Genomic DNA, 27451 nt, shown 5'->3' on the forward strand with positions numbered 1-27451 from the left:
TTTAAGTTTACATTTTCTTGATGACATATGATGTGGAGCTTCTTTTCATATGCTTATTTGCTATCTGCTTATATCTTCTTTTTTTTTGTTTAAAGATTCTTATTTTTAAGTAATCTCTATGCCCAACATGAGTCTCAAACTTACAACCCCGAAATCAAGAGTCTCATGCTCTACTGACTGAGCCAGCCAGGCACCCCTGCTTATACCTTTTTTTAGCAAGGTATCTATTATTTTTGGCCCATTTTTAAAATTAAGTTGTTTGTTTTCCTATTGTTGAGTTTTAAAAGTTCTTTGTATATTTTAGATAACAATCTTTTATTAGATGGGTCTTTTGCAAACATTTTGCAAATATTTTCTCCCAGTGGCTTGTCTTTTAATTCTCTTGACAATGTCTTTTGCAGAGCAGAAATTTTTAATTTTAATGAAGTGCAGCTTATCAGTTGTTTCTTTCATGAATAGTGCCTTCGGTGTTATATCTGAAAAGGTATCACCATATTCAAAGTCATGTAGGTTTTATCTTATGTTATCTTCTAAGAATGTTATAGTATTGTGTTTTACATTAAGGTCTTTTACATTACATTACTCTATTACATTGCATTGCTCTGTTACATTAAGGTCTATCCATTTAAAGTTAATTTTTCTGAAGTGTGTAAGGTATGTGTCTAGATTTTTTTTTTTTTTTTGCATATGAAGTTTAGTTGTTCTAGTACCATTTGTTGAGGAAACTGCTTTTGTAAATTGTATTGCCTTTGTTTCTTTGTCCAAAACCAGTTGACTCTATTTACAAAGGACTATTTTGGGGCTCATTAATCTGATCCATTGATCTATTTTTCTCTTCTTTCACCAGTACCACACTGTCTTGATTCTTATAGCTTTATAGTAAGTCTTGAAGTCAGGTAGCATCAGTCCTCCAATTATGTTCTTCTCCTTTAATATTATGTTGGCTATTCTGGATCTTTTTCCTTTCGTCCTAAACTTTAGAATCTGTTTGTTGATGTCCATAAAATAAGTTGCTAGGATTTTGACTAGGATTGCATTGAATCTATAGATCAAGTTGAGAAGAACTGACATCTTTACAATATTAAATTTTCCTGTCCATGAACATGGAATGTTTCTCCATTATTTAGTTTTTATTTTATTTCTTTCATTAGAATTTTATAGTTTCCCTCATGCACATCTTGTACATATTTGGTTAGATATATACCTAAGTATTTCTTTTTGAGGCGGTGCCAATGTGAATGGTATTGTTATAAGCATATTTGTATCTTTATTCATAATAGCTAAAAGCTAGAAACAAATAAATAGTGAGTTATAAAGTTATTAGGTTTCTTCATCACAGGTCATGTGAGAAAATAAAATATCAGAATAATTAATAATTAGATTTATTTCTGAAATTAATATTGGTTGATGAAAATGGGGTTATAGGAATTATATTATTTAATAAAGGGAAACAAATTCTTTGGGTGCTAAAGAAAAGTCATGTGTCACATCATCCTAATATGCATATCATTTGCATAATCAACATTGTTTTCTACAGTAGCTTTTACTACAGATGAAAAACTGTAATTCAGATGATCTTGCTTCAAGGGGAAAACAAAAATAAAAACAAAACTATAGCATAATATTACAGCCAACTGCTAAAGGAATAGGTGGCACCTATTTGGGATGAAAAATAACCTTTCTGGTGATTATACATTGATAGCAAAGTAGAAAGAGTTGTGTGTCCCCCCCAATTTTTTCTTTAAAGTAATGGTCCTATCACATATTCTGCAAAAAAAAAAAAAAAAATTTCCTGGTCGGATAATACTGGGAAGTCCTTCTTGGTCCATCCATGTATTAGACATCGTAATATTTATTAAGCATAATTATGGGTCTCAGAAGTCTTGGAATAAAGAAATCAGTGTTCCTATACTGACTCAAATATGGAATCCCTTTTTCCTCATAAAACCTAGGGATATCCTATAGGGGAAAAATACACTTTGAGAAACGGTAACTTAGTGGAATAAATGAACATATGTTGCATAGATCATCTTCAAATATCATGAGCTGAATAGCATTCAGCTGAAAGTGAATGCTGATTAGAGCCCAGAGTAAAGGTATTCAGAGCTTACAAACGGGAGGAAAATCATGAACTTTACATATCAGATATGTTGATGAGGATAAGGATAAGACCTTATTTTGGAAATTGAGAAAATTGATTGATTTCCTCCCCCAAAGAGAAAGCATTGCCATCTCTGTATGAAAATGTTCCATAAAAGTACATACAAACAGGGTTATAATTTTACCTTGTAGGGACCCAGGGCGGGCTATCCCAAGATGGGCCACTTTGGCATAAAGATTGTTTTGAGTTAAAAGCAATCAAAACCCAGCAGATGCAGGGAAAGCTCTCTGCCTCCCCCACAACTGCCTAAATTTGCATTGGAAAAGAGAGCCTGTAACAGGAAGAGAGCTATTAATAGAGACTCCCCTTTACCTAAGGAACTTATCTGCATAATAGGGCAACTTTGTTTTTCCAAACATCTCTCTTCACCTTCTTGCTAAAGACCTTCTTCCCCTACATATCCTCAGGTCCTACCCCTCTCATTAGCTCATATAAGCTTCATGTTGCCTCATTGCTTTTGGAATTTCATGTCTGTGTAGATTCCCCATATGTACAGCTATTAAAATTTATTTTCTCCTGTTAATCTGTCTCATGTCAATTTGCTTCTAAGTCCAACTACAAGGACCATAAGGCAGAGGAAGGTCTTCTTCCCTAACATCCCTAAAAGTCTGTTTGGATCTGTTCAAATGAGCGGTTGTTAACCCTGAGTTCTGCACATGCTTCATGTCAATCCAGAAATGTAGCAGGTATTACTGGGTAACAGTTAATCTTGTCAGAACCTCAGTCTAAATGTACACTACTTCCCAATGTCTCTGATTGTAGATTGTACATTGCAGAATAGGGTATGGGGGTTCAGAGAACAATGGCCATGCATTTTTGTTAAGAAAAAGAGTCAGCTATATTTTAGTTTTGATTTGGGATGAAAAAAACATATTCAGTGTAAATACAGGATATGTGTTGTTTACTTAACCAAGATGTTTCTTACATTTTTCATTGACATTCCTCTTAAAACAATTTTTCAGAATAACCTTTCTACTTTTGAATTATACTTCAACCTTGAATGAAATCAGACAGAAAACAATGATATGCAACAAAGATTTTAAAATGAGCAAAGAATGCATTGTAGGCATATTTCTCTCATTAAAACTCTAACCCACTGTTGGACTTTCCAGGTTTGTAAACCACTGAGTAATACTGATTATTCATCAGCTTATTCTTGCCTGCAGGCAGATAACAACTATGTAACATTTGATTACTTTGATGACCTTTTTCATTCTTTTCCCATTGAGAGGATGAATTATTGTGAAGAAAATCTAATCCTTTCCGTAAAGGTCAAAAATGCTTCATTTTGACTATAATTTATTTTCAACAAGGTGAAAGAGCTGTCTTTCATCACTGACACCTTAACAAGTAGATTTTTTTTTTTTTACTCTCCCAACTCACAAATTGTAAACTGTGTTTTTGCAATCTTGACTTAGTGTTCATAATTCCATTTAAATGTTAAAAAGTAGTTTCTAACTCAGATGTCTCTGTGACCGTAAAGCTGATTAGTGTAACATTTTGCTTGAAAATGCATCTATATAAAACATTACTGATAACATGCCTTGCTTTCTTCAAATAACACCATTTTCTTGTCTTTTTTCCTCTTTATTCTGCACCTTTGCCTGCTTTTTGCTCTTAAAACTTCATGTTTCAGTCTCCTGTGAGTCCTGGCTTTGAGGTAGGTACTAACTCACCTGACAATAGGAATGTGCTTCACCATCTTTTACAAACCAACATAATGCTAATAGGTTGACATCAGACAATTATTTGTATTAACTCTGTGAGAATAATCAGGTCAGAATTTAGCTCAGAATCCAACCTACTGAACTGCAGAAAGCCCATAGGTTTTTCTAGGAAATTGAAAAGACAGGTTGAGAATAGAACAGAATACAGTCAGCATGCACTTTACCTGGTGACATGTTAACTGAAATGCGTGCATATTGGAATTGTATCCCGAAGCCAGGTACCACAGAACCACGCAAAGTGAGGCCACCATCCCAATATATATATATACACACACAGGTTTTAGTTGGCATACAACAAGGACTGCCTGAAGATGAATATAACTTTTTTTTTTTAAGAAAGAAGCTTTTTAAAATCCTTAATGTATTATCACAATCTATTTAATTATTTTTTAAAAGGATGGTATGCAAGTGGATATATCAAGGTCTCAGTCCAAGAAGAAATTATACTTACAAAATTCACAAATTTCCTTCCTAAAGGTTTTAATTAAGCCCCCCTCCAAAACTGGCCTTTTATTTATCTTAAGCAATTGATAGCCTGGACTAAGAGGAAAGGCATTTAGATCAAGTGTTAAAGGAGAGTATACAATGATGCTTTTATAATGATAACTTGTTTTGACCAGTTGGCTTGTTAATCTTTAGTTTTCCTTATTTCCGTACTTCTGGCAAATTGAGAATTGACATATTATTTTTCTTCATGAGACTCTAAATTTCAAATACCATTATCAGTGTCCATTCTTAGATGGTCTTGTTAAAGTAACTCTAACAAAGGAAGCTAATGAAAACACAACCAGAACGTGTTCTAGGTTAAATAAAATTGAGAAGTCAAGATATCTTGATTCATAGGATATAAAGTGAAGATATCTACTTCAATAATAGTAAATTTCTATGTTTGGAAAAATCATCCTAGTTCAAAATGTGCTCTATTTAGAAAAGTCCAGGGTGAAAGCTAGGTAAATGTAATTTTTTTTATATTCTTGCAAATGTAAATTTTGTAATTTACAATGCCTTCCAGACATAATTTGAAATGGGAATTAGTATCTTTCCCTTCAGATTGTCCTTTCGGAATGAAGCCAAAGAAGAATGAGAAGCATTTTTCACTTCCTTCTCCTATATTGCAATCAGGAACAGATTATCTAAGGGACTGAGGGAGATCATCTACTTTTCTGTGAAAGTTATACAACCTCTAAAGGCCACCAGGCTTTCACAGGATGACTCCTGATGCAAATAAGATGCATTTTTGGCACAAGCTGTTGTTCTTGAACTTGTTTATATCCAGTTTGTTGAAAAGATAGCAGACTTTTGTTTTTATACTTGTCTTGGAAGAAAATGATGCATAAAATTTGACCAATATATTCATGACAGTGTAAGTTGCAGAATTCTTATAGAAACCACCCCTCGGTTCCACATTCATGTCCTGGTCAATTAACATTTTTAGGTTTATAACTCTGGAGTGAGGAAGCATACAAAATTACATAAATTCTCTGCCCTTATGGAGCTTGCATAAATGGCCGATGTGCAAACAAATAGATATAGTATATATGTCTTTGTAAAAACTTCCTGGTGTTATATTGCAATGATATATATATTAACTTTCTTAATCTCTCCTATTGATTAGGTTGTTTTCATTTTTTAATTTTAAACATAGCTGAAATAAGCATACTCGTGTTTTTGTTGTTGTTGATTTGTAAAAGTGTTAGTAGGTTTCTTGGTCAGCATTTGTTGAATGTATTTAGTAGGTTATCTTCTTGGAAGCCAAATGGACTGAAGAATATATACAATTTTTTTCCAAACAGCTCTTCAAAAAGTTGTAAAAGTTTAAATTTATAACCCTGTGAACTACAATGTATGAAAATTTCTATTGCCTTATATTCTTCCTGACAATAGATTTTATCAGTATTTTAAAAGGGTTTTGTTTTGTTTTGTTTTGTTTTTACTAATTTGACAGGTGAAAAATTTCTATGCCTAAATATTATTTCTTTATTGGAAGATAAATAGCTTTTCATATATTTATTGGCCATTTGTATTTCACCTGTGGTGAATTGCCTTTTTTTTCTGTTGAGTTGCTTATTGGTTGCTTAGAATCTTTATATAGGATTAATCCCCTGTTTATTAATCCTGTGTTAATATGATTAATCCTCTGTTAATATTTTCAGTTTTATGTGTGCTTTTGCCGTCTTTTCCCACCCTGCTATTTTGACAGAGAAAAGACATATTTTCACTAATTTTCTTACTACAGATAGACTGTTGAAAATTAATCAATATGGCCAGATTAAACATAATACCCTTGCAAATGACTGTGGAGAATGTTTTTTTCCTGAAGTAAAGGAGCTGAAGTCAAAGTAGAAAATGAAGCAGAATTTAAGACAATGGTGTCCTTTGCAATCACAGGATATAATTGATGATAGATTTTTTTGAAATAAGTTAGGTCTTATGGAATTTTTAAAATGTAAGAACTTTACTGAAGTTTTAAAATTATTTTTATCTTATTTTATTTTTTTAAAGATTTTATTTATTTATTTGACAGAGAGAGACACAGCGAGAGAGGGAACACAAGCAGGGGGAGTGGGAGAGGGAGAAGCAGCTTCCCGCGGAGCAGGGAGCCCGATGCGGGGCTTGATCCCAGGACCCTGGGATCATGACCTGAGCTGAAGGCAGACGCTTAATGACACTGAGCCACCCAGGCGCCCCTAAAATTATTTTTAAATGTCTTTCAGGAAGCATTTGCCATTATTGCTTTGAGGTTAAGGGGCTCTACAGAGAATTTATTTTTGGTGAAATTAAATGCTTCTAGTCCAGTCTTTTTGGTTATTCCTAATATTCAGACCGCCTTACAGGAATTTAAGTTGCTCATTCCAAAAGTTTTCCCTGTGTTTGACTGTTTTATATCCTCACTTTTTGCATCCTTTAGTTTTTATGAAAGTTAAGACAATATTCAGTTCAACTTGTTATTAAGGGTGCATATTTTCTAAATAATAATTTGCCATAAACTGCTATTACTTTCATAACGTTTGCTGACTCACATTTAATTACACAAGCATTGTATTAAAAGGAACTGTTGCTTGAATACTTTCCTAGAAAAATCTCCCCTACAAATGATTCATTCAGTTACTGTTTTTGTTCATTAAAAAAAAAAAAAATGAAGACAAGAGGATACCAGTATTGCATTATCTATCTGTTACTGGATATCATCCTGATATGCTTTATCATATCCAGGTAGATTCTTTTCAAATGAGCAAATAATGAAAAAAAAAAAAGCTATTTCTAATCCTGAATGAAACTATGATGATATTTCTGACCAAATAAATATTTTCCAGGGTATTTTCCAAAGCAGCAAAAGTCTATCTAGAAACAGAGACTTAAATTATTACTCTTGTGTTCTGGGGTTCCAGGAATCCTGGTGATTCATCTGAATTAAAAAGTCATTTTTCCATTGAAATATGCACCATAACATCCATGTAGTACATTTGCCAGATATTGCAAGATTTCTTTTGATGATTGTGTAAACTATTTCTCCAGATTCAGACCTGGGTAGTGTATATGTTCAGTGAGGAAAGACATCCAAGAATTCTTGAACCAGCACGTCTCCACCTCCTGAGAGTTAGAAGAGTATGTGCAGTGGTGGGTTTGTCAGGAAGGAGCCCTTCAGTAAAATTAAGAGTCTGTGGTCTACTTGATGTGTTACTAATCAGCTGTTGCCTGATTTCATTCAGTGTGTCTGAATATGTGCATTATTAATTCATGCTCTGAACAAAAACTTCCAGATGTGTAACTCTAAATTAAACACTTCAGGAGTGTTCTTCATGAACTCCTGCAGGGGAGAGGGGCATTTACTACTTGCCCACACTTACAAGCATATAGGTCTTGGGAACTAATGGATCTTTAAAGCAGGCTCTGTAGGGCCTGTGTTCCCCTCAGGAGAGGGACCATGGCTTCCCTAACTCTACCCACAGCCATGCCTTAAGACACAAAACACGGCTCTCTACCTTGCGATGCAAAACAGCCACCCACCCTTGTTATCAATAACAGGCATTTGTTCTAATTCAAGCCAGACCTGGCCAGATTTCAGTCGCTTCTCATTTAATTGCTGACCAGCCATGACTACTGAAGTCCTCAATTAACTTTGAGAGCTTGTGTCTTCATGAAGGTTTCTACCCAGAAAAAAAGTTTTGTGTAGGAGAAATAATAATGAAGTGTGAGGAAAGTGGAAGATTGGAATTGGTATTATAAATTAGACTTCCAGAAACTTGAGAAATAATTCAGCTTAACGTATCTATCTGTGTTTTCAGAAATATTTAGATACATGATTTTACTTGGATCATTAGACATGGTTTTCTAATATTTGGTTCTATTTGATCAGATGAATTCCTCTCTCCCTTCTCAAGAAGAGTGAAAGTATTGCCATTTTGATAATAAATATAGTGAAATGCAAGATGAAACAATGTCTAGAAGTTATGAATAAATATACATACCTCTTTCTCCAAATAGCCCAGTTTTTTAGTGATACCTATTTTTCTATAGCTATGCATTGAAAATATCACTGAGTGGTGTAATTTTATTGAGGTAGTGCTTTCCTGTATTTTTTAAACTCAAAATTGATGAGGAAAAAGTCTCATCTTATTCTTCTCTCTTTTTCAACTGAGTTGCATTAAAATCTAGCCTTTGGTTCTGCCATGTTGTTTCAGAACCACAAGTGCACGTACACACACACACAGAGCACTTCGTATTCACCATTTACTGTTATAGGTTAAGATTCTATAAAATACTATAAAATTATCCTTATGAGCCCTTAAGTTATACTTATTTTTGAAGGGAGAGGCTAACCTTTATAGCCTTGAACTGTGTTTATGTCATGCTTTTCCAGCTTTTCTTTGGTGTCTCTAAGGCAGTAATCAATGTGACAGCCTCTTTCCAGATAATTTCATTCAGCTTTCTCAGGACCAGGTCCCTATCAACTTAGGCAGGGTCAGATACTATGGGAATGGATGTTCCTAACATCACTATTCTTGATTTTTCCACATAATCTATTTACCTTCTAGTTCACTTTCTATGTGTAGACCAATTCTGACATTTGAAGTCCCAAAACAGAAACTGTTGACATGCAAAATTATTTTCTTCCTCAGTGGAAGTGCTCCTTTTTTATTGTGTAAATTTAGAGTGCATGGCATTAAGGTCACATTACCTTCAAGTACAAAGAGAGGTAATCTTATGTTATGTTTCCCCTTTCCTCCAAGATCCCACAATTTGTAGGATGTTGGTAACTGACATTTTGAAAGAACGGTACATGTAATTTGCAACAATTCTTGAACAGTTCTGGTGCTTTCCCTGCAAAGGGTGGATCGCTTAAGCAAATAGTAAGGTTCCTTTACCCTTCATTTCTGTTTACCCAAAAAAGAGTGATGCAATAAAAAAGTTAATGTAACTTTCAAGATTATTTTAGCACTCAGGAAATCCAGACCACCTTGTATGTTTAATACAAGATTATACATATATATGTTATTACCCTGAAAGCTTTCACAAATTGCAGGAAACATTAAGAAATGCATTCTCTGCTGTAAAATACAGCATCGGTCACCACTAAGCAAGGGCACACTTTTTTTTCCTGCCCTATAGCAACTCTTTTCACTGTTATGAAAAGGTGTTGATTAGCTTTTATATATGCTATATATATTTAGGGTATCCAACTGAGTGAGGAGGCAAACTCATTTATCTGGCATGCTTGGCAGGCAGTTCAAGGGGTGTAGAATCAGAATTGAACAGAATAGCGTTGAACAATAGAAAGTCACCAAGCACCCTACCTTCCCTCTACTCAGTGAAGTACAGGACATGGAAACAGGGGTGTTCCTATATGAATTCCATTTCCCAGGGGTCTTCAGATGTATCTTTTGCCCAACAACTGGTCTGTGCTGGAAAATCCCTCACTCCTTGTGTGAGAGGTAGTGTGTTCATCTAAGTGCTGTTGAGAGAAGTTGATCATTTTTTAAAAAAAATTTTAAATTTTTTTATTTTTTTAATGTTATGTTAATCACCATACATTACATCATTAGTTTTTGATGTAGTGTTCCATTTCTTTTTGCTTCAGAAAGTAGTCAGCCTCAGACTGAGCATTCACAGTGTTGTTTTACTGGCAGCAACTAGGGGTAGGGTTAGATAATCATTTCCAAGAGAGATAAAGAGGTATCAAAGTAAATAGAGAAATCTCCGTGTAGTTTCAACATAGTCATTCATGGCAGGAGTCACTTCAGGGTCCACACCAAATGCTTATTCTTCAGGAAGCCTCTTTTCTGAATGACCCCCTCTGCCTCCACCATGGGGGTGGTTTCTCTTTTTTTCAAACCTTCATATATATGGGTACTTATTTTTTGCAAGACAGTATTTCAGAAGTTGGTGATACAGTGATGAACAAAACCATCAAGATTCTCTCCTCATGGCCCTTATATTCTATTGAAAGGAAACAGTAAAAATCCAATATGCAAGTGGGCGAATAAGACAGTTGCAGGCTTCAGTAAGAGCTCTGGGAGGAGATAGGATGGCATGCCAGAGAGAGTGAACAGGGAGTGAGCGATAAGGTGGGTGGTCTGGAGGCCTCCTGGAGAAGGTGTCATACGAACTGAAATCTAAAGAATAAAGCAGAACCCTGTATGCAGAAAGAAGGGAAGAGCACATATTGTGATTGTTGATAGTAACAGTTAGGTTGTTTCCAGAATTCTATTGGATTTAGAGTTATCAGGCACAGAGACTTATTTACTGGTCTTTCTATGTCCTGCAGCATCTGAATTGGGCTTTCAGGTTAAGATTTGCCCCAGGAAATGCTTGTTAAATTAAATAGATTAATCATAATGGCGAGAGAAGAGAACTATCATAAGGCGCTATTCCTCACAGTTCTTTGAATGATAGTCCAAAATGCTAGATCCTAAAACTTTTGAAATAAAGGATTGTTTGGTTGGATGTTTTCACACAGTTGTGCTAGTATCTTTTAAGTATAACAGCACCTGAATAGGAAAGTAGGCAGACAACTGAGTGATGATGCTCATACAATAGAAGCTGTTTATTCTGCTAGTCATTTTGTTCTAGAAAACATGCACGACTCAGATGCTGTCCTCTAAGCACAGACAAGCTGGTTGGAAGTCTCTTCTGTAGGTCAAGGTTAAGGGATTCACAATATTTTCACATTGCATTATAACATGTAGAACATGTTATTACTTAATTATTCTCACTTTCCCCCCAAGAATTCTTCCATCATGATTTAAATGAAGGGAAGAAAATCCTTTCTACTTTCATATTAGCATAAAAGCAGGGGATGTGAGAGCTGGGAGGGGCTAGGGAAGAGGAATCATTGTTAATCACCTGGCATGAGACTACCTGAATTCAGAGTTCTGCTATTGACGACTGTGTGACCTGGGCCAAAGGATGTAACCTCCCTGAGACTCGGTTTTCTTATTTGTAAAATGGGGGGTCATAACACTAGTTGGGTGTGGAGTTTAAATGAGTTAATGCACATAAAATGCTATGAAAAGAGCTTGGCACATATAAAGGTTAAAGAAAGTGTTTTATGTCATTATCTAGTTCACAGGTCTCGGAATCCCCATGGGCCAGATTTATTCCCCAAGTAAGTTGACTGGTAAAATGTTTCATATTTTTTTCAGAGTTGCCAACATTTAAAAATACAATTATTTCATAAAACAACTAGATATTTTTCTGCTTGTTTTGAAAAACTCAGAGGCCTGACAACACTGGGCTCACATACTCACATGGCAGCTATCAGTAGTCTATGAGCAGGGGCCATCCCTTTTATTCTGAACCTTCCTCCAATTTACCATAGTCTCCACCATTCTCTATTGCATCCCTGATACTGAAGGGGGCTACCCATTGATCTTAGCAACCTACAAGTATTTGAACTTACTGTCCCTCTCTTTCTAGAGCAGAAGAGTTCTGACAGATTTTGTATTTGTGTTGGATATGCCAAGTAGGGGTGAGGAGCAAGCAGACAAGTACAGAGAGCAGTTGCAATGAAAAACATTCCTTAGCAAATTGTACTCTTAAAATTGAAATCCTGTAAAGCAAATATGTCAGAGTTACAACCCATATAACATGTTTAAAAAGAGGCTTGGGGTGCCTGGGTGCCTTCGGCTCAGGTCATAATCTCAGGGTCCTGGGATAGAGCCCCGCATCAGGCTCCCTGCTCAGTGGGGAGCCTGCTTCTCCCCCACCTCTCTCCCTCTGCCTGTCCCATGCTGTTTCTCTCTCTCTCAAATAAATAAATGAAATCTTTTTTTAAAAAAAAGGCTTATATGATAGTCTGTATTTGCATATCTCTATTGAAGTGTCACGTCCATTATTTCCATGCAGTTAGTTCTTGAAAACATTAATTCTGTTCAGTTCAAGCAATGTTTATTGTTTATCATGTACCAGGCACTTGTTTCCATTCACAGAGGACAAATGTGATTAAGACAGTGTTTTTCTCTTAGGAGCTTATTGCCTTATGATTGAGACAAGTCCAAAAAGGATGTCAACATGTATGCTAAAGCGTTCTCTACTTTCTGTTTCTCTTTCACTCAAGGGGAGCTTATGTCACCCCAAATCCATTCCCAGTATGAGGCTGTGAAATGAATTCTAGTTAATGAATATAAATATATTAATACCGCAGTTTTATTTGAACCAGGCATTATGTAAAGTGACTTTTATCTTCCAAAATCTTGTGTTTGATTTTTACATCAATGGTAATCAGCAAACGACAAGGAAAGGCAACTCCTCCCCCTCTGTTTTCTAGCTTTACTGATGCAGAGAATTCATTTTGAACCACGAAGTGGAATATACCTTGTTGGGAAGTGGTTTCAGAGTCCTGTTAAATGTTAAAGAAGTGCTGGCAGTTGGAGTTTCCATAATGTAATCTAAGCCATCATTTCCTGGGAAGGTTCCAAACTTGCTGAGTCATTAATTTAGCATACCAGGTTAAAAAGCAAATTCAGTCTCTAGAGAAGCAGGGTATATTATCTGTGTAAGTAAGTGTTCAGTGCATATCATTTTAACTTTGGCTGTAATTTCAAATGAATACTGTTAGCATAAGAAGACTACAGACACTTTACAACACTACAGACTTAAAAATTCATTTCTACAATCTTTATTTTATCTCTAAGCCGGGCTTTAAAAATCAGCTTTCATAATTTTTGTGTTCTCATATTCTCCCCTGTCTGTGATGTGGATACATCTTACACTGAGAACAGAGAAGAAATCTTGATGCTTTGCATCAGCTATAATTTGCCAGATCAAATCATTTGTACACAGGCGTCTGAGTACCATACTTCTCAGTTATGTCAGTTCTCCCAAAATTTGCACACCTGTAACTTGGTCTAAACTCCTCCACTCAGGAAAAGAACAATTCATAATACCACTGGCTAGTGTAGAAATGTAAATTTTTAGAAGTACATCCTCCTGCATGCACTTACCATAATTGTAGAGAAGGGAATTTGAGATCTGTCCTGTGAGTTTTGAGCCAGTTTTTGCTCTGAACATAATAATGAAGCAGAATGAAACAAAATGTAGCTGTTCCCTTTCCAGAGCATTTCAACTTTCCTCCCCTATTCCCATAAAAAACATTCATTCTACAGGTTGCTCAGGTTCACCAAATACATGGTGCCAAACTGGAACAGCAAGTAGCAGTGGGAAATAATTTAAACACCACTTAGTTAACCTAGTAAAACCTTCACTGGTGTTGATGAGTAAAGAATTTTCTCTTTACCAGAGTTGACTTTAAAGAAAGATCTTATGGGGCACCTGGGTGGCTCAGTCGGTTAAGCATCTGACTCTTGATCTCAGGGTCATGAGTTCAAGCCCCACGTTGGGCTCCATCTGGGCATGGAGCCTACTTAAAAAAAGAAAAAAAGGGGAAGATCTTAAAGGACTGTGCACATTATAATTATACAAATAAGTAAAAAAATAAAATGAAGTTAAGGAAGAGATAAGACAATACTATTTCTCTTTATGTTGTATGATAATGTATCAACATGAACAAAAGCCCGGTTGTTTAAGTCAACATTACTCCTTGACTTTGACTCACCACCACTACGTCTAATTTCATGTTGAAGTTATTTTAAAGACCAAGCTAGTTGGATTTAGATCGGGGAGATTTTTTTAAGGATCTGGTTTTTTTTTTTTTTTTTTTTTTAACATTACCAATTTCTAAATTTTGCCTACTTTGATACAACAAACAAAATACTATAATTATGGCTTTCTGGTCCACATACCTTCAAATAAAACTTCACATAGTTGAAATTACATTTTTTGGCTTAAAATGGTAACTGAATATTAATTATTAAGGAAAAATGCATCACGGATTCTGAAAATCCTTAGGAATGTTTGGTTTGTGTTCACATCATTAGAATTAGTTTCAAAGGTATGATTGGCAGGATTACTGAAAAGTTGGTGCTTTAACATTTACATAAACAATGATAAATGTGTATTACAGGGCAATAGCCTTATTTCATAGGCTTTTGTTTGTTTTACAATCTGTTATGTATCAGTAAAGGCCTTGTTTTGCATTTTGATTGAAGAATGGATAAATATAAGCACTTACAGAGTTATCAAATAGTGACCCACTCTTCCTTTTTTGTCTTAGCTTCTGAGATTTGCATCCTCGTAGGAAAAACCACATGCACGTGTGTGTGTATACTCCAGAAAAATAGAATATAATTCTGCAAACAAAACTTCCAAAGCCTTTCCCATTCTACCTTTCCCAGAGTGTGTGTTATCTAGTAAAATTAGACACAAGCTCCTTCTAGCAGTAAATCAGTTCCCACATAAATCACTATGCATGCAACGCATCTCAAGATTTTAAAGCTTTACTTTTTAATTTAGAAACATAGGCCACATTGAAATTAAGTAATGTATTTGGAACTATAAGAAAAGGTGATGATATGTATTTCTGGTCATGATGCTAGCTGATTTTAATTTTAAAATGTCATGAATGCCAGGAAGGCACTCTTTATTAATGCTACTAAAAGGTTAAATCGCTATTAAATCTTAAGTGCTATTAAAGTCTTAATTTCTGACACTATAAATTACAGAATTTGAGTTGTTATTCCGTGCCAAGCACACATGTGGCCGTATGAATCTCACCATTGCCTGAATGTGTGTATAATACAGTCTCTAGGCCACAGTGACAGCTAACTTCTCTTCTTTAAACTCATATAACATTTTAAAATTCCATATGCAATCCTGCCTTGAAGGTAATAAAGGAAATGACTTGTAGTTTAAGGCAGTGTTTATGTGAATGTTACCGTGTTGGCTAAGAAGAAAACATTCAATTTATCAGATTGCCTCTTGCTCTTCTGAGTGACTTCACTCCACGGTATAGTAAAGAGCCCTTTGTGAAACTGGTTCTGTTAACATAGCCTAGAATTAGGTGTCTTAAATTAAGGAAAATAGTTGAAGAGTGATTTGGTCAACTTTTCATAGGATTTTCCAAATCTGAGACCATTTTAAAATGTGACACCAGGTCAGCTTTTATTCTGAGTGTTGAAACTTTCCAACTATGGAAAAGTACCAATTTGCATTTTAGTCTATGCTTAAAACTGTCCCGTTAGCTACAGTTACTCAAGAAGGACACATAAAACTGAGACCTAACACTGTGGATTTAATTATTTTTCAATTCCATTGAAGATATTTATTCAGTATATTCGTAGTCATGATTCTGGTCTGGCAAACCTTTGGCCTATCATTAGAAGCTCCCTCAACTTCTCTGCAAGAGTTGAACCGTTCCAGAGTAATTATCCTTTGTAGTTTTCTTTTATAGGATTGTAATTACAAATTTAACTGTAGACATAATATCCCTGTGTAAAACTTCATCTCAGATTTCTTTTTATTGCAGCTAGTAAATCTGCAAATCAAAATATCCCCATTTGGTAACACATGGTGCTACCTTTTGGTGCTGATAGGCATTGAAATGGGTGGAAATTGTACATAAATATGATTTTTTTTTTCTCATCTTGTCAGTAACCATTCCAAATCAGAAACTAACTGAGTAAGGTAATACTATAAGGGCTCTGGAGGCAAACAAACGTGGGTTCAGGTTTTGGCTCTTGTAGCATTTGACTCAAAAGAATATATTTAAATTTTGTGGGCTTAGATACCTTGACTTTAGATAATAAAGCTTATCTTGTGAGGTGCCTCATACAACGATTACTGAGGGTAGGAGCTTAATAAATGAGATCTATAAGTATAGTAACTATTAAAAAGTAACTTAATTCCTCTTTTATTCTGATAATTCCAAAATACATTTATTCTGATCATTCCCAAGTACATTTCCTTGATATCAAGAGCTACATGAGGGGCGCCTGGGTGGCTCAGTCATTAAGCATCTGCCTTCGGCTCAGGTCATGATCCCAGGGTCCTGGGATCAAGCCCCGCCTCGGGCTCCCTGCTCCGCGGGAAGCCTGCTTCTCCCTCTCCCACTCCCCCTGCTTGTGTTCCCTCTCTGGCTGTCTTTCTCCCTATCAAATAAATAGAACCTTTAAAAAAAAAAAAAAAGAGCTACATGAAATTGCCCAAAAACATAGAAACAATTTTAATTCATTTTATTTTAAATTAACTCATTTAATTAAATTTATTTGAATGTAATAATGTAATAATTATGTTATAAATTTATATATAAATAACATGTATAATAATGAATATATATAAATGTAATAAATTTAAATGAATTATTTAATTCATTTAATTTTAATTCGTTTAATTAAAAAATCTATGTACTGGGCTGATTAAATAATTTTAAAATGAGAGACAAGAGTCACAGAGATGTAATTATAACCAAACACCCATATTTGTGTGTCTTGTATAGTCCACTAGTTGCTTTGTTTTTTAATTATGAAAATGACAATATAATTTTAACCCTTCACTTTTCTATTGTTGAGGAATAATATCAAACCATATTTATTTTTTCTTTGAGGAACTTCAGAGGAACCGTAAGCACTTTTCAGATGATGCACTCTGCAGACCTGCTTGCCTTTTTTTAACCACGTGCATGTCATACTTCAGAAAATGTCAATGAAATAACATGTGCAGCGGGGTGAAGGACCATTGTGTGTTTGCCTTCAACTTTATACTTCTGCATTACAACTAATTATGTTACTTTTTAAAAGCCCCAAATTTGAAAGTTCTAGAAATCAGGTTCAAATATTCTGATCTCTAATTCTCTTCTTTTCAGACTGTAAAAATAAGGTAAATCAGATTAGAAATAAAGGGGGTATAAATTACGTTAAATAACAGAAACACAATTTTAGTTTACTCCTCTCATTTCCTTATGGACCCAACCACTAAACAGTAAAACAAAACAATTTATATATATAGATATATATATGTGTTTATATGTATATATAAATCAAGTCATCTCTTACATCTTATTATCCTTTACTGTATTTCAAACATAGCAAAAGTCACCATCAGAGTCCTTTATTGGTCGAGAGAAGAGGTCGAATTCTCAGTCATACATTGGACGACCGATTCAGCTTGACAAGATTTTGATGTCTAAGGTGAAAGTGCCGCACACGTTCGTCATCCACTCATACACCCGGCCCACCGTATGCCAGTATTGCAAGAAGCTGCTCAAGGGGCTCTTTCGGCAGGGCCTCCAGTGCAAAGGTAAGGAGGATCTTGCCACCGGACATTTGTCGCCAGCCGCACTTTGATCTGGAAAGTAGTCCTCATCCATTTGAAATTACTGTTCTTTTTCTTAGTTCACAACTCCTCTTTCTGATGAGTGCTTGGTTTTTGTTTCCTTTTACAATCGTTGTGATCAGATTGCAGATTCAACTGTCACAAACGTTGTGCATCCAAAGTACCCAACAACTGCCTTGGTGAAGTGACCATTAATGGAGGTAAGTGAAAGATCAGCCGTCACATCTGTGCTTCTGCCCTGTTCAAGAGTGTGTCCATAATGACTTCACAGGATTTTTTTTTTCTGTTACTTGTGACCCAGCCCAAAGTAAATTAGGGGCTCAGCTTGTTCTATTTGACTTTAGAAAAACGCTCGTCATTGAGTTTTGATGAAAACCAAAGAGCTTGGGGCGCCTGGGTGGCTCAGTCATTAAGCATCTGCCTTCAGCTCAGGTCATGATCCCAGGGTCCTGGGATCGAGCCCCGCATCAGGCTCTTTGCTTGGCGGGAAACCTGCTTCTCCCTCTCCCACTCCCCCTGCTTGTGTTCCCTCTCTCACTGTGTCTCTCTCTGTCAAATAAATAAATAAAATCTTTAAAAAAAAAAAAAAAGAAAACCAAAAGCTTGACTTTTATGCAGTGCACAGCTAGTACTAAAAACTCGGATGTCCAGAATTTCTTTCTCAGCTTTCTTCTTAATACTTCTTTCCTAGTTTGTTCAGAAATGTAGAAAATGTTGGAATGCCTGCAAGTTATAGCTCTCAGTCTCTTTTTCTCCATCCTTCTCCTTCCAAGCATTGGGACAAAGATTAGTTTTTCTTTGGGAGGAAAGGGAGGGAAGAATCAGAGACTGACCCATCAAGAAATAATCACCCACTTCTTTCCTCCACCCAGTTAATTCGGTTATATGTGTGCTTATTAACTTGAATCTTTAATAATAATAAAAAGAACTTTAATTCAGCCAATTAAAAATATATATTGTTTTTTATACTTGGGAATATTCTTTTGGGAAAACTCTAACTGTAAAAATTAACTTTGAAAGATTCCTAAGTAAAATATCATGTCCTAAAGGAACAGCTGACATTTTCTTCCTGAGTAGTATTCCTAATGGAGTCTTAGTAAAATATTTGACTTAGTACCCCAGGCTGACTTTTTCTGTAGACAGTGGACTGCTTTATACCTTGAGTCAAATATCAGTTTTGTGATTCCTCTGGGAAAAAAAATGGTGGACAGAAGACCAGAGAAAAAAATTGAGTATTTTTAATGCTAAAACGCTGAAAAATAAAGGGTTATCTTTTCTCCAGAACTTTCTTCTCTAGAAGAAATATGTACCTAGTAGAAGAAGAGGGGAAATCTCTCAAGGAAAGCATTCCTATACTAGTTCCTGCCTTGGAGATTCATGGATTAACTGCCAAAATGGAAATCTTGGCAGTCTTCCCACTTTCTGTGGCATGTGGAATTGACTTTTTCAGGCCCAGGAAATGTCAGTATGTTCTTGATAACTGGAACTAAGGGGAAACAGTGCAGTTTTTGATATTGTTGATTACTTTGAAATTGCATTTTCCCATACAGTCAGAAGAATCTGGTAAAAACGTGAATTTCCCAAGCTTGGCAGGCTGAGGTCCGGGATCTATTTTTCAGTTTAAAATAAGTACTCTGCATTTGTAAGTACAGTCGACACTTGAACAACTTGGGGATTGGCGGGGTACCAACCCCCCCATACAGTTGAAAATCTGACTATAACTTTTGGCTCCCCCAAAACTTGACTGCTAATAGCCGACTGTTGACCAGAAGCCTATTAATAACATAGTTGATTAACACATATTTTGTATTTATATGTATTATATACTATATTTTTACAATAAAGTAAGCTAGAGAAAAGAAAGTGTTATTAAGAAAATCATAAGGAAGAAAATACACATTTACAGTACTGTATTGATCGAAAAAAATCTGTGTATAAGTAGACTCACACAGTTCAAATCCATGTTGTTCAAGGGCCAACTGTAATTATAATTTATTGCATTACCATCAAATGCATGATGACAGGATTCAGTATTACTTCAAATATCAAATATCTTAAGTATTTAAAAACTGCTGCTTATGTGACCAATTTGATATATTGGAATCCATGACTTAAAAAGTTACTGGAATAGCAAGAATCAGTGACCCCGGGTCTTCTTGCATGTGCAAGTTTCCCTCATCCTCCCATGTATCCCTTTTTTCCCACTGGGGCTGGGCTACTGAAATAGACCAGTTTTCTCCTCACTCGTTCCTGGTATCACTTTGGTTCCTAGAACTTTGCTTCTGTCCCACCCTTGGCTTCCTTCCATGGCTCTCCATGTCTTTTCATGTTTTTAGGCTTAGGGGCATGAAAAAGAAACATCTGCTTATAAAATTATCTATTCATCCTCTGATAATTTCAGATACTTATGAACTAAAATTTTAAAAAAATAAAGAAAAGGAAAGAGACGATCAATTCTTGAAATAAGTATTTTTTTAGGGCTTCCAATTGATAATGTTGAAGGATTGCCTAACTCTCGTAAGCCCTGACTCTAGGATTCCAGGCTTATCTTCATGGATGCAAAACAATTTTTTAGATTTGCTTAGCCCTGGGGCAGAGTCTGATGTGGTCATGGAAGAAGGGAGTGATGACAATGACAGTGAAAGGAACAGTGGGCTCATGGATGACATGGAAGAGGCAATGGTTCAAGATGCTGAGGTGGTGATGGCAGAGTGCCAGAATGACAGTGGGGAAATGCAGGACCCAGACCCCGACCCCGAAGACTCCAACAGAACCATCAGGTGAGGGCTGCACTCCCAGTCTCACTCCAGCAGGGGAATTTCCTTTTTAAGATTCTTTGCTATTTTTATCTATTGGAGAAGAAATTTAAAGTGTGTGCTTGATTTGTTTATGAATGCGCTGTGAACTAGGGGAGAGCCAGTGGAGTTAGGAGGTCTGGATAGCCTTAGAGAGGTGTAGTTTTGCATCCTTTCTAGCATTGCCCCTTTCTGTGATCCCTTTTCTTTTGCATGTGAAAGTTACTCATATTTGCCAGCCACAGGTTTACTGCTAAATTAATCTAGAGTTCATTGTTTGGACTTGCAAAGATCAGGGGCCAACCTCAGTGGACACCATCTATCTTATAGCTGGCCCCTTATACAAATATCACATATGTCTACATCTTACTGTTCTGTATTTTATTTCAGAAGTATGTGAAATTTTATATTGGGATTTGATCATCTGTACTTCTTGATTACTAGATGATCCCCATTTTTGATATCAGGGATCAGCACACTATGGCCAATGAGGCTGCTGCCTGTTTTGTAATAAAGTTTTATTGAAACATAGGCATGACCCATTCATATTGTCTGTGGCTGCTTTTGCATCACAATGGCAGAGTTAAGTATTCTAGAGAGCTTAAAAATGTTTACACCTAGTCCTTTGCAGAAAAAGTTTCCCAGCCTCTGATTTACATTATAAAATGTATTCACACGGGCGCCTGGGTGGCTCAGTTGGTTAAGCGACTGCCTTCGGCTCAGGTCATGATCCCAGGGTCCTGGGATCGAGTCCCACATCGGGCTCCCGGCTCAGCGGGAAGCCTGCTTCTCCCTCTCCCACTCCCCCTGCTTGTGTTCCTGCTCTCGCTGTCTCTGTCAAATAAATAAATAAAATCTTTAAAAAAAAAAAAAAAAATGTATTCACACTTTTGTGTCCGTTTTACAAATGCTGTATTTATTGGCAAACTGAAATTGTTCATGAGTAGAGAGATAAAATAATTGGATTTTTTCCATTTAATGGCATAAGAAATATACTGGAAAATATTAGTCTTGTGACGGAACTATCTTTTGAAGGTGTACATTTCTGTAGTATCAAAGTGGGGGGAGTTTGGGGGGAGGTGCTTGCATATATGCATAGTGGGTAGGGAAGAAGACAAGAAGAGACAGAGACAGAAAGGAAAGGCAAAGAGATGAAGGATCCTGTGAACAATAGCTATTTAAGAGAGTTTAAATAGCAGATTCTACTTTTTATGAAATTATCCAGACTCAAATTCATGTTCTATGATATTATGCACATGATTAATATTTTGCCTGTAGTCTATGATAAGTAAGCAAATAAGCTTTTATGTGTGATTCTGAATACTGTGGCCTCAGTACACTAAGACGGTAATCTAGCTGGTGTTTCCCCAAAAACTGAACACCATGCGGTTCAACCTAAAAACTAAGGTGATTATTATCCTGCTTCAGGATTTTTAAAGTGTACCTGTGAAGTGCCTATCACTCAGAGTAATCCAGACTCTGAACATGGTATTCTGACAATACATTTCACCAAAAATGGGATGTGAATGGTTTTTGACTTTCCCTCTGAAATAGCTGAAATAAGGTTTTATGCAGGAAAAGATCTGTATCTAAAAACATTTCTCTCCCAAAATATTTTGACTTTTCAAGTCCATCAACAAGCAACAATATCCCGCTCATGAGAGTCGTGCAGTCTGTCAAACACACAAAGAGGAAAAGCAGCACAGTGTTGAAAGAAGGATGGATGGTCCACTACACCAGCAAGGACACCCTGGTAAGATCCACAGCCAGCCTTTTACTCTTGGCTCACTAGCTTTCATTAGAAGAGTTGCTAGTGCCTTGTCAAGACCGCGGGATGTGTGAGTTACCAGGAGCAAACCTCTGCTTGGGCATGGCGTAGGATCCGGTGGAACATATTAATAGTCTCTGGGTGTCAGATGTAGTTAAGCAAGCAACTGAGTTAGAAAAAAGTGTAGACAGCAATCTCAGGGAAACAAAGTCATTTACCTCTGTTACTTGAGATGATCTCCGAACAACTTGAATGTCTACCTGTCATTTTATAGCAGTCATGAAAATGACAGCATGTATTTTCAGAATGCTCCTTTGTGATTCAGAATTTAAGAAAAAAAACAAAACACTGCATTTTAGGGAGAGAAAAAAACAGTGATAACTATTATATACTTTTTAAATCCTTAATTAAGTGATCACTTAACAACTGACCTATTCGGGAATACAGTGATCCTGTATTTTATTAGATAAAGGACAACATATTTTAATGTTTTAAATGTAGTCTGAGGTGTTCACTACTCCAGATTTTTCTAATAGGTGATGAATGAGATTTGTGCATGTGTGAAAGAGAGAGAAAAGAAAAATCTTCGTTTTTGTTGAACTAATTGGCATTTGCTGATAAGCATCTTTCTTAGTTACTGGTAGTGTTTTCCACTCACCTCCTATCTATAGGATCCCCAACATTTCTTTAGAAAAATAGACACCCATAACCTAATTACTCTATTTATAATATCAGTCCTCTGCTGGAGAGAGATTTACATGACTTACTATAGGATCCAATTGAATATCATCCTCTAGTTCTTCCTAGACATGGCAGACATACAGTATTTAAAGCATATCTAATATATTTGACTGGTCTAAGATAAGTTGTGGTTCAGATCAAGAATACTGCTAGGGCTTTTTAGTCTAAAAGGATGAATACACCCCCCCCCACACACACACACACCCTAAAATTGTGGAACATATACCTAGGCTGAACAAGGACCTTATCACCAAATCATGGAAGTTTAGATCTGTAGTGAACTTAAGAGAACATAGAGTTTGGTGCATTCCCCTGACTTTGTTACGTTGATGTCATGGAGTCAGACTTGACATCCAACAAAATATTCTTTAGTTCTTCTGTAATATTCAGAATTCTTCCATCTCTAATGGAGGCCAGAATAGTTGACTGGATAAGCATGGTATTCCTTATGTTCTGAAATAACGAGTATACATAAATTCTACATCTCTTATTATCTCTTATTATATCTCTTATATCTAACCCTTTTTATTTTATTACAAACTACAAATCGACCTCTAGTTCTGCAAGCAGTCAAATAAATTTTTTAAATGGAAATGTACCTGAGTGGCACAGTAGGTTAAGTGTGGGTTTCGGCTCAGGTGGTGATCTCAGGGTCATGAGATCAAGCTCCTTGGGCTCCACACTCAGCAGGGAGTCTGCTTCAGTTTCTCGCTGCCCCTACCCCCTGTGTGCTCACTCTCTCTCTCTCTCAAATAAATAAATACATCTTTTAAAAAATAGAAATATTTACTGTGCATGCACTAAGTGCCAGGCGCTACACTGGGTGCAAATATATTATCTCCTTTATTACTCCTAACTCTCTAATGGAGATGCAGAAACTTATCACATAATTGCTAAATAGTCATCTTTTTCTAGAGTCTAAAATTCAGTGTGAGTCTTCCTGGTCCAAAGCCCATCAGATCTTATGTCTCCATTGGGAAAATGTTTTGGTTTTATCATTCTTAGGTATTTTTTTTTAATCTTTGGTATTTTTAAAATTTTTAAAATATCCTAAATCTAATTTCTGTTTCAGCGGAAACGGCACTATTGGAGATTGGATAGCAAATGCATTACCCTCTTTCAAAATGACACCGGAAGCAGGTACTACAAGGTAAGGATGGCTCTTGCCTTAATTGGAGTCTCCTGCTCCCTCTTATCTTCTTGGGAATGTAGGGTGTTAAGAATACAAAATACATCTAACAGACATGACAGTTTTGTGCTTGTTCCAGGAGATATTTATTATTTTTCTGTAGTTTACAGATCTGGGGGGAATCAGGTTGTGACCCCAAGTTAGTCATCTGTGAATTTCAGATTTCCCTGAGGAGTGCTTCTGGCCCCAGGGAATGGTGGTGGGGAAGAGGAAGTTTAATTGAGTATATTAGATATGTGCATTTTAACTAGAAAATTCAAAGTCCAGCAGATTAGCTACAAGAAAATTCTTGAAATCCACTACATCCAGGTTTTTTGTTCATCTATAGTCTTCCAACACATTCCCCAGGGGGTTAAGATACATTGTATGATGTCTCCATGCATTGCCAATATGCATAAGGAGCACTTTCCTCTAGAGAAAAATTTGGCAGCAGTTTCTACTTTGTCTCTCTACGTGAAATAGTACAGATGTCACATAATGTATCACCCAGTAAAACATGGTTCCAAAAGAAGTTCATAGTGAAAACAGTATATTCTTGCTCCTTCAAAATTAATGCAGCCTCAGCCATAGTTGACATGACTCACAGCGTCTACTTTACACAGCTCTAACAGAAAAAGGAAACCTCATTAAGTTTTAAATGAAAAATTTATTTTAGAAGTTATTATTTCTTAGTCATGCCATACCTCTGCATAGACAATGTGGTGATTAATTATTTTTTGCTGTCAAAATTGTCTTAAAAGCAACTGCTTTAAAAATCAATCTCTGTGGTCCACCTCACTAAAACTGTTCATTTGGCTATACTATTATATTAACATCTGTTGAATCAAATTATATGATTCATTTTCAGTGCCTAAAAGGATAGTTAAAACTTAGCAACAGCCAGGCATACCCAAGTGCATTTCAAAAGTGTTGTGATTCTATCTCACCATTATAAAAATTAATCATTTATATTCTTAGATCTCGATGCAGGTTCAAAATCATTATACCTATTTGTACTTTTTCTTGCCACATGAACATAGTAAAAAAGTCACTTGAATTTTTCTGGCAAGAGGAGATGATAAAGTTTCCCCCAGTAAAGGTATTTTTGAATTTTGCTTAACAGTATTCTGTGTTTAATAAAACTATTTTACATGAACGATGGCTATTTGTAATGTCATTTGTCACATGTGCCTAGCATGAATTTTATTTGAAAGTTTATAGACTTGCGATAAACTGCAGTTAGTACACTCTTTCTTCCACAGGAAATTCCTTTATCAGAAATTTTATCTCTGGGACCAGCAAAAGCTTCAGCTTTAATTCCTAATGGAGCCAATCCTCATTGTTTTGAGATCACTACAGCCAATGTAGTGTATTACGTGGGAGAAAACGTGGTCAATCCTTCCAGCCCACCACCCAATAGCAGTGTCCTCACCAGTGGTGTTGGTGCAGATGTGGCCAGGATGTGGGAGATGGCTATTCAGCATGCCCTCATGCCCGTCATTCCCAAGGGCTCGACTGTAGGTTCAGGAACCAACTTGCACAGTGAGTCTGCTCTAGTTTTGTGTCTATAGAACAGATGAAGAGAGCCTCTTTGGGGATGACTTAGTTTATTAGAGAACATTGGGTCTCTCAAATAGAAGCTGCTACACCTACTAAGGTATCTCATTAAATGATCATATGTTATTGGTTTCTTTATTTTATATGAAAATTTGAACAAATTCATGTAAACTCTGTGTATTAGGTAATAGCAGGAATCTAGAGCTGTTGTTGGTCCTAAAAGAAGGAGTAATCTAGTCAGCTTGCGTTTGATCTGGAATGCCAGTCTTGTTATTTGCAAATGTGAGTTAACATGTTACCTCAAAACCCCCTAACATGGTACTCTGTGCAGGATACTTGGTGTGCAGAGTACTTGGAAATTCTTGATAACTGTATCCCAGAAAGAAATCTCTGTTCATTAGTAGAATGAGACAGATTTTACCAAAATGCAACTGTGATTAGGTGTTGAGGATGAATTTTAAAAAGATATTTTAGAGGAATATCTATGTAAAAATGTGTAATTTTAAATTTCAAAATGGCTCTTAATAATGAAGCTTATCGGGGGGGGGGAACCTGTTTTTCATATTGCAGTAAGTTATCTGGTGATTGATTACAACTTTTCAATTGATCTGTAAAGCAATGTACATATAAATAGGTTATATATGTGTATTTTGGTGCTAAGCATTTTACGTGAGGTCTCTTTTAATGCCTAAAACAACCCCGACAGGCGGACGTTAATGATTTGCCTGTGTTACAGGTGAGGAAATCAGGCCCTAGAGAGATTAAGTTGTCCCAACATTACCAGAGTGGTAAAGCGGCAGCCAGCATTAACCCAAGGCTTCAGAACTCCAGACTCTAAACTGACAAAATATTATTTTTCAAAGCCAAGTACAGAGTAAATCTGTAATTGTAAAAGGAAAGAAATATTCTAATGAACATTTTCCTAGAAACATTTAATTGCTGTGATTTAAAAACAGCCTGCAGCTTGATTAGTAAAGCCTGTAATCTGCTTGCTTTGATGTTACTTCTCTTACTTCTTTTGTGTATTTTTTAACATGTATTTCCAGGAGATATTTCTGTGAGTATTTCGGTATCAAATTGCCAGATTCAAGAAAATGTGGTGAGTGTGTACCTACTAATATAAAACTTGGTAATGTGATTCTTTATTGGAAAATAAGAGTATCCTAAAGTACAGATTTATTTATCTAACATTTTAATTTTTCAGTATTTTCTAGAAAGTAAAATAGGGTCTATTGGGATATTTTTTTCCCTAAGATTTTAAAAACATTATATTATGTGGATTTTTTAAAGTGATTTTTCTATATCCTGTAGTGTGGAGAGCTAAATACTATTATTCATCTCAGATAAATATAATGCAGTGACTGATTTTTCTCACATTTGCCCACCTTGGTATTGGAATTTTAATGGTCAATATAACACAATACCAAACAAAATAAATTCTTTGAGTTGCACAAGTGGCCCTTAAATTCTCATTCCTTGATTGCTACCTAGCAGTGCTGTCTTATGACAAGTTATGAACGCTTTTAGAGTCACTTATGCTTATCAAGACCTCAGAAAACTTCATAAATCATTATATTTTATGGGTTCATATTCTAACGCCCTAGTCGGCTATGCCACATAACTCCATCCTTTCAACTCAGTTTTTGAAAATCATAAACATGAGATAATTTATTATATTTTGTCATGACAGGCAGCCAACATGTAATAAAGCCTTTCCTACCCCATCCTGTGACTCAGACCTTTTGCTCTGTTTTCCCTGCTGTACCTATGACTGAAAGCAAAATGTTTACAGCCTTACTTAACACTTATGTGAGTTTAATTTTTAAAGAATAAAATCCATGAAACTCTGCTCATCACTAGTTATAG

At 35.9% G+C, this 27451-nt stretch overlaps 1 protein-coding gene across 2 annotated transcripts in view; it reads left to right on the forward strand.

Annotated features, from left to right (window-relative positions):
* The window catches only part of PRKD1 (protein kinase D1), a 318037-nt gene that overhangs the window by 244868 nt on the left and 45718 nt on the right, over positions 1–27451 (forward strand). Inside the window, exons 5-12 of one of the 2 annotated variants that reach the window (XM_021695290.1) lie at positions 3798–3821; positions 17310–17520; positions 17679–17756; positions 20132–20336; positions 21981–22104; positions 23933–24010; positions 25291–25570; positions 26632–26684. In XM_021695290.1, coding sequence (XP_021550965.1) covers positions 3798–3821; positions 17310–17520; positions 17679–17756; positions 20132–20336; positions 21981–22104; positions 23933–24010; positions 25291–25570; positions 26632–26684 — 1053 coding nt within the window. The remainder of the gene's footprint in view (positions 1–3797; positions 3822–17309; positions 17521–17678; positions 17757–20131; positions 20337–21980; positions 22105–23932; positions 24011–25290; positions 25571–26631; positions 26685–27451) is intronic. The other variant, XM_021695289.1, reaches the window with a different exon arrangement.

Source organism: Neomonachus schauinslandi, chromosome 9 (assembly GCF_002201575.2).
Source record: "Neomonachus schauinslandi chromosome 9, ASM220157v2, whole genome shotgun sequence".
NCBI classification, from domain to species: domain Eukaryota; kingdom Metazoa; phylum Chordata; class Mammalia; order Carnivora; family Phocidae; genus Neomonachus; species Neomonachus schauinslandi.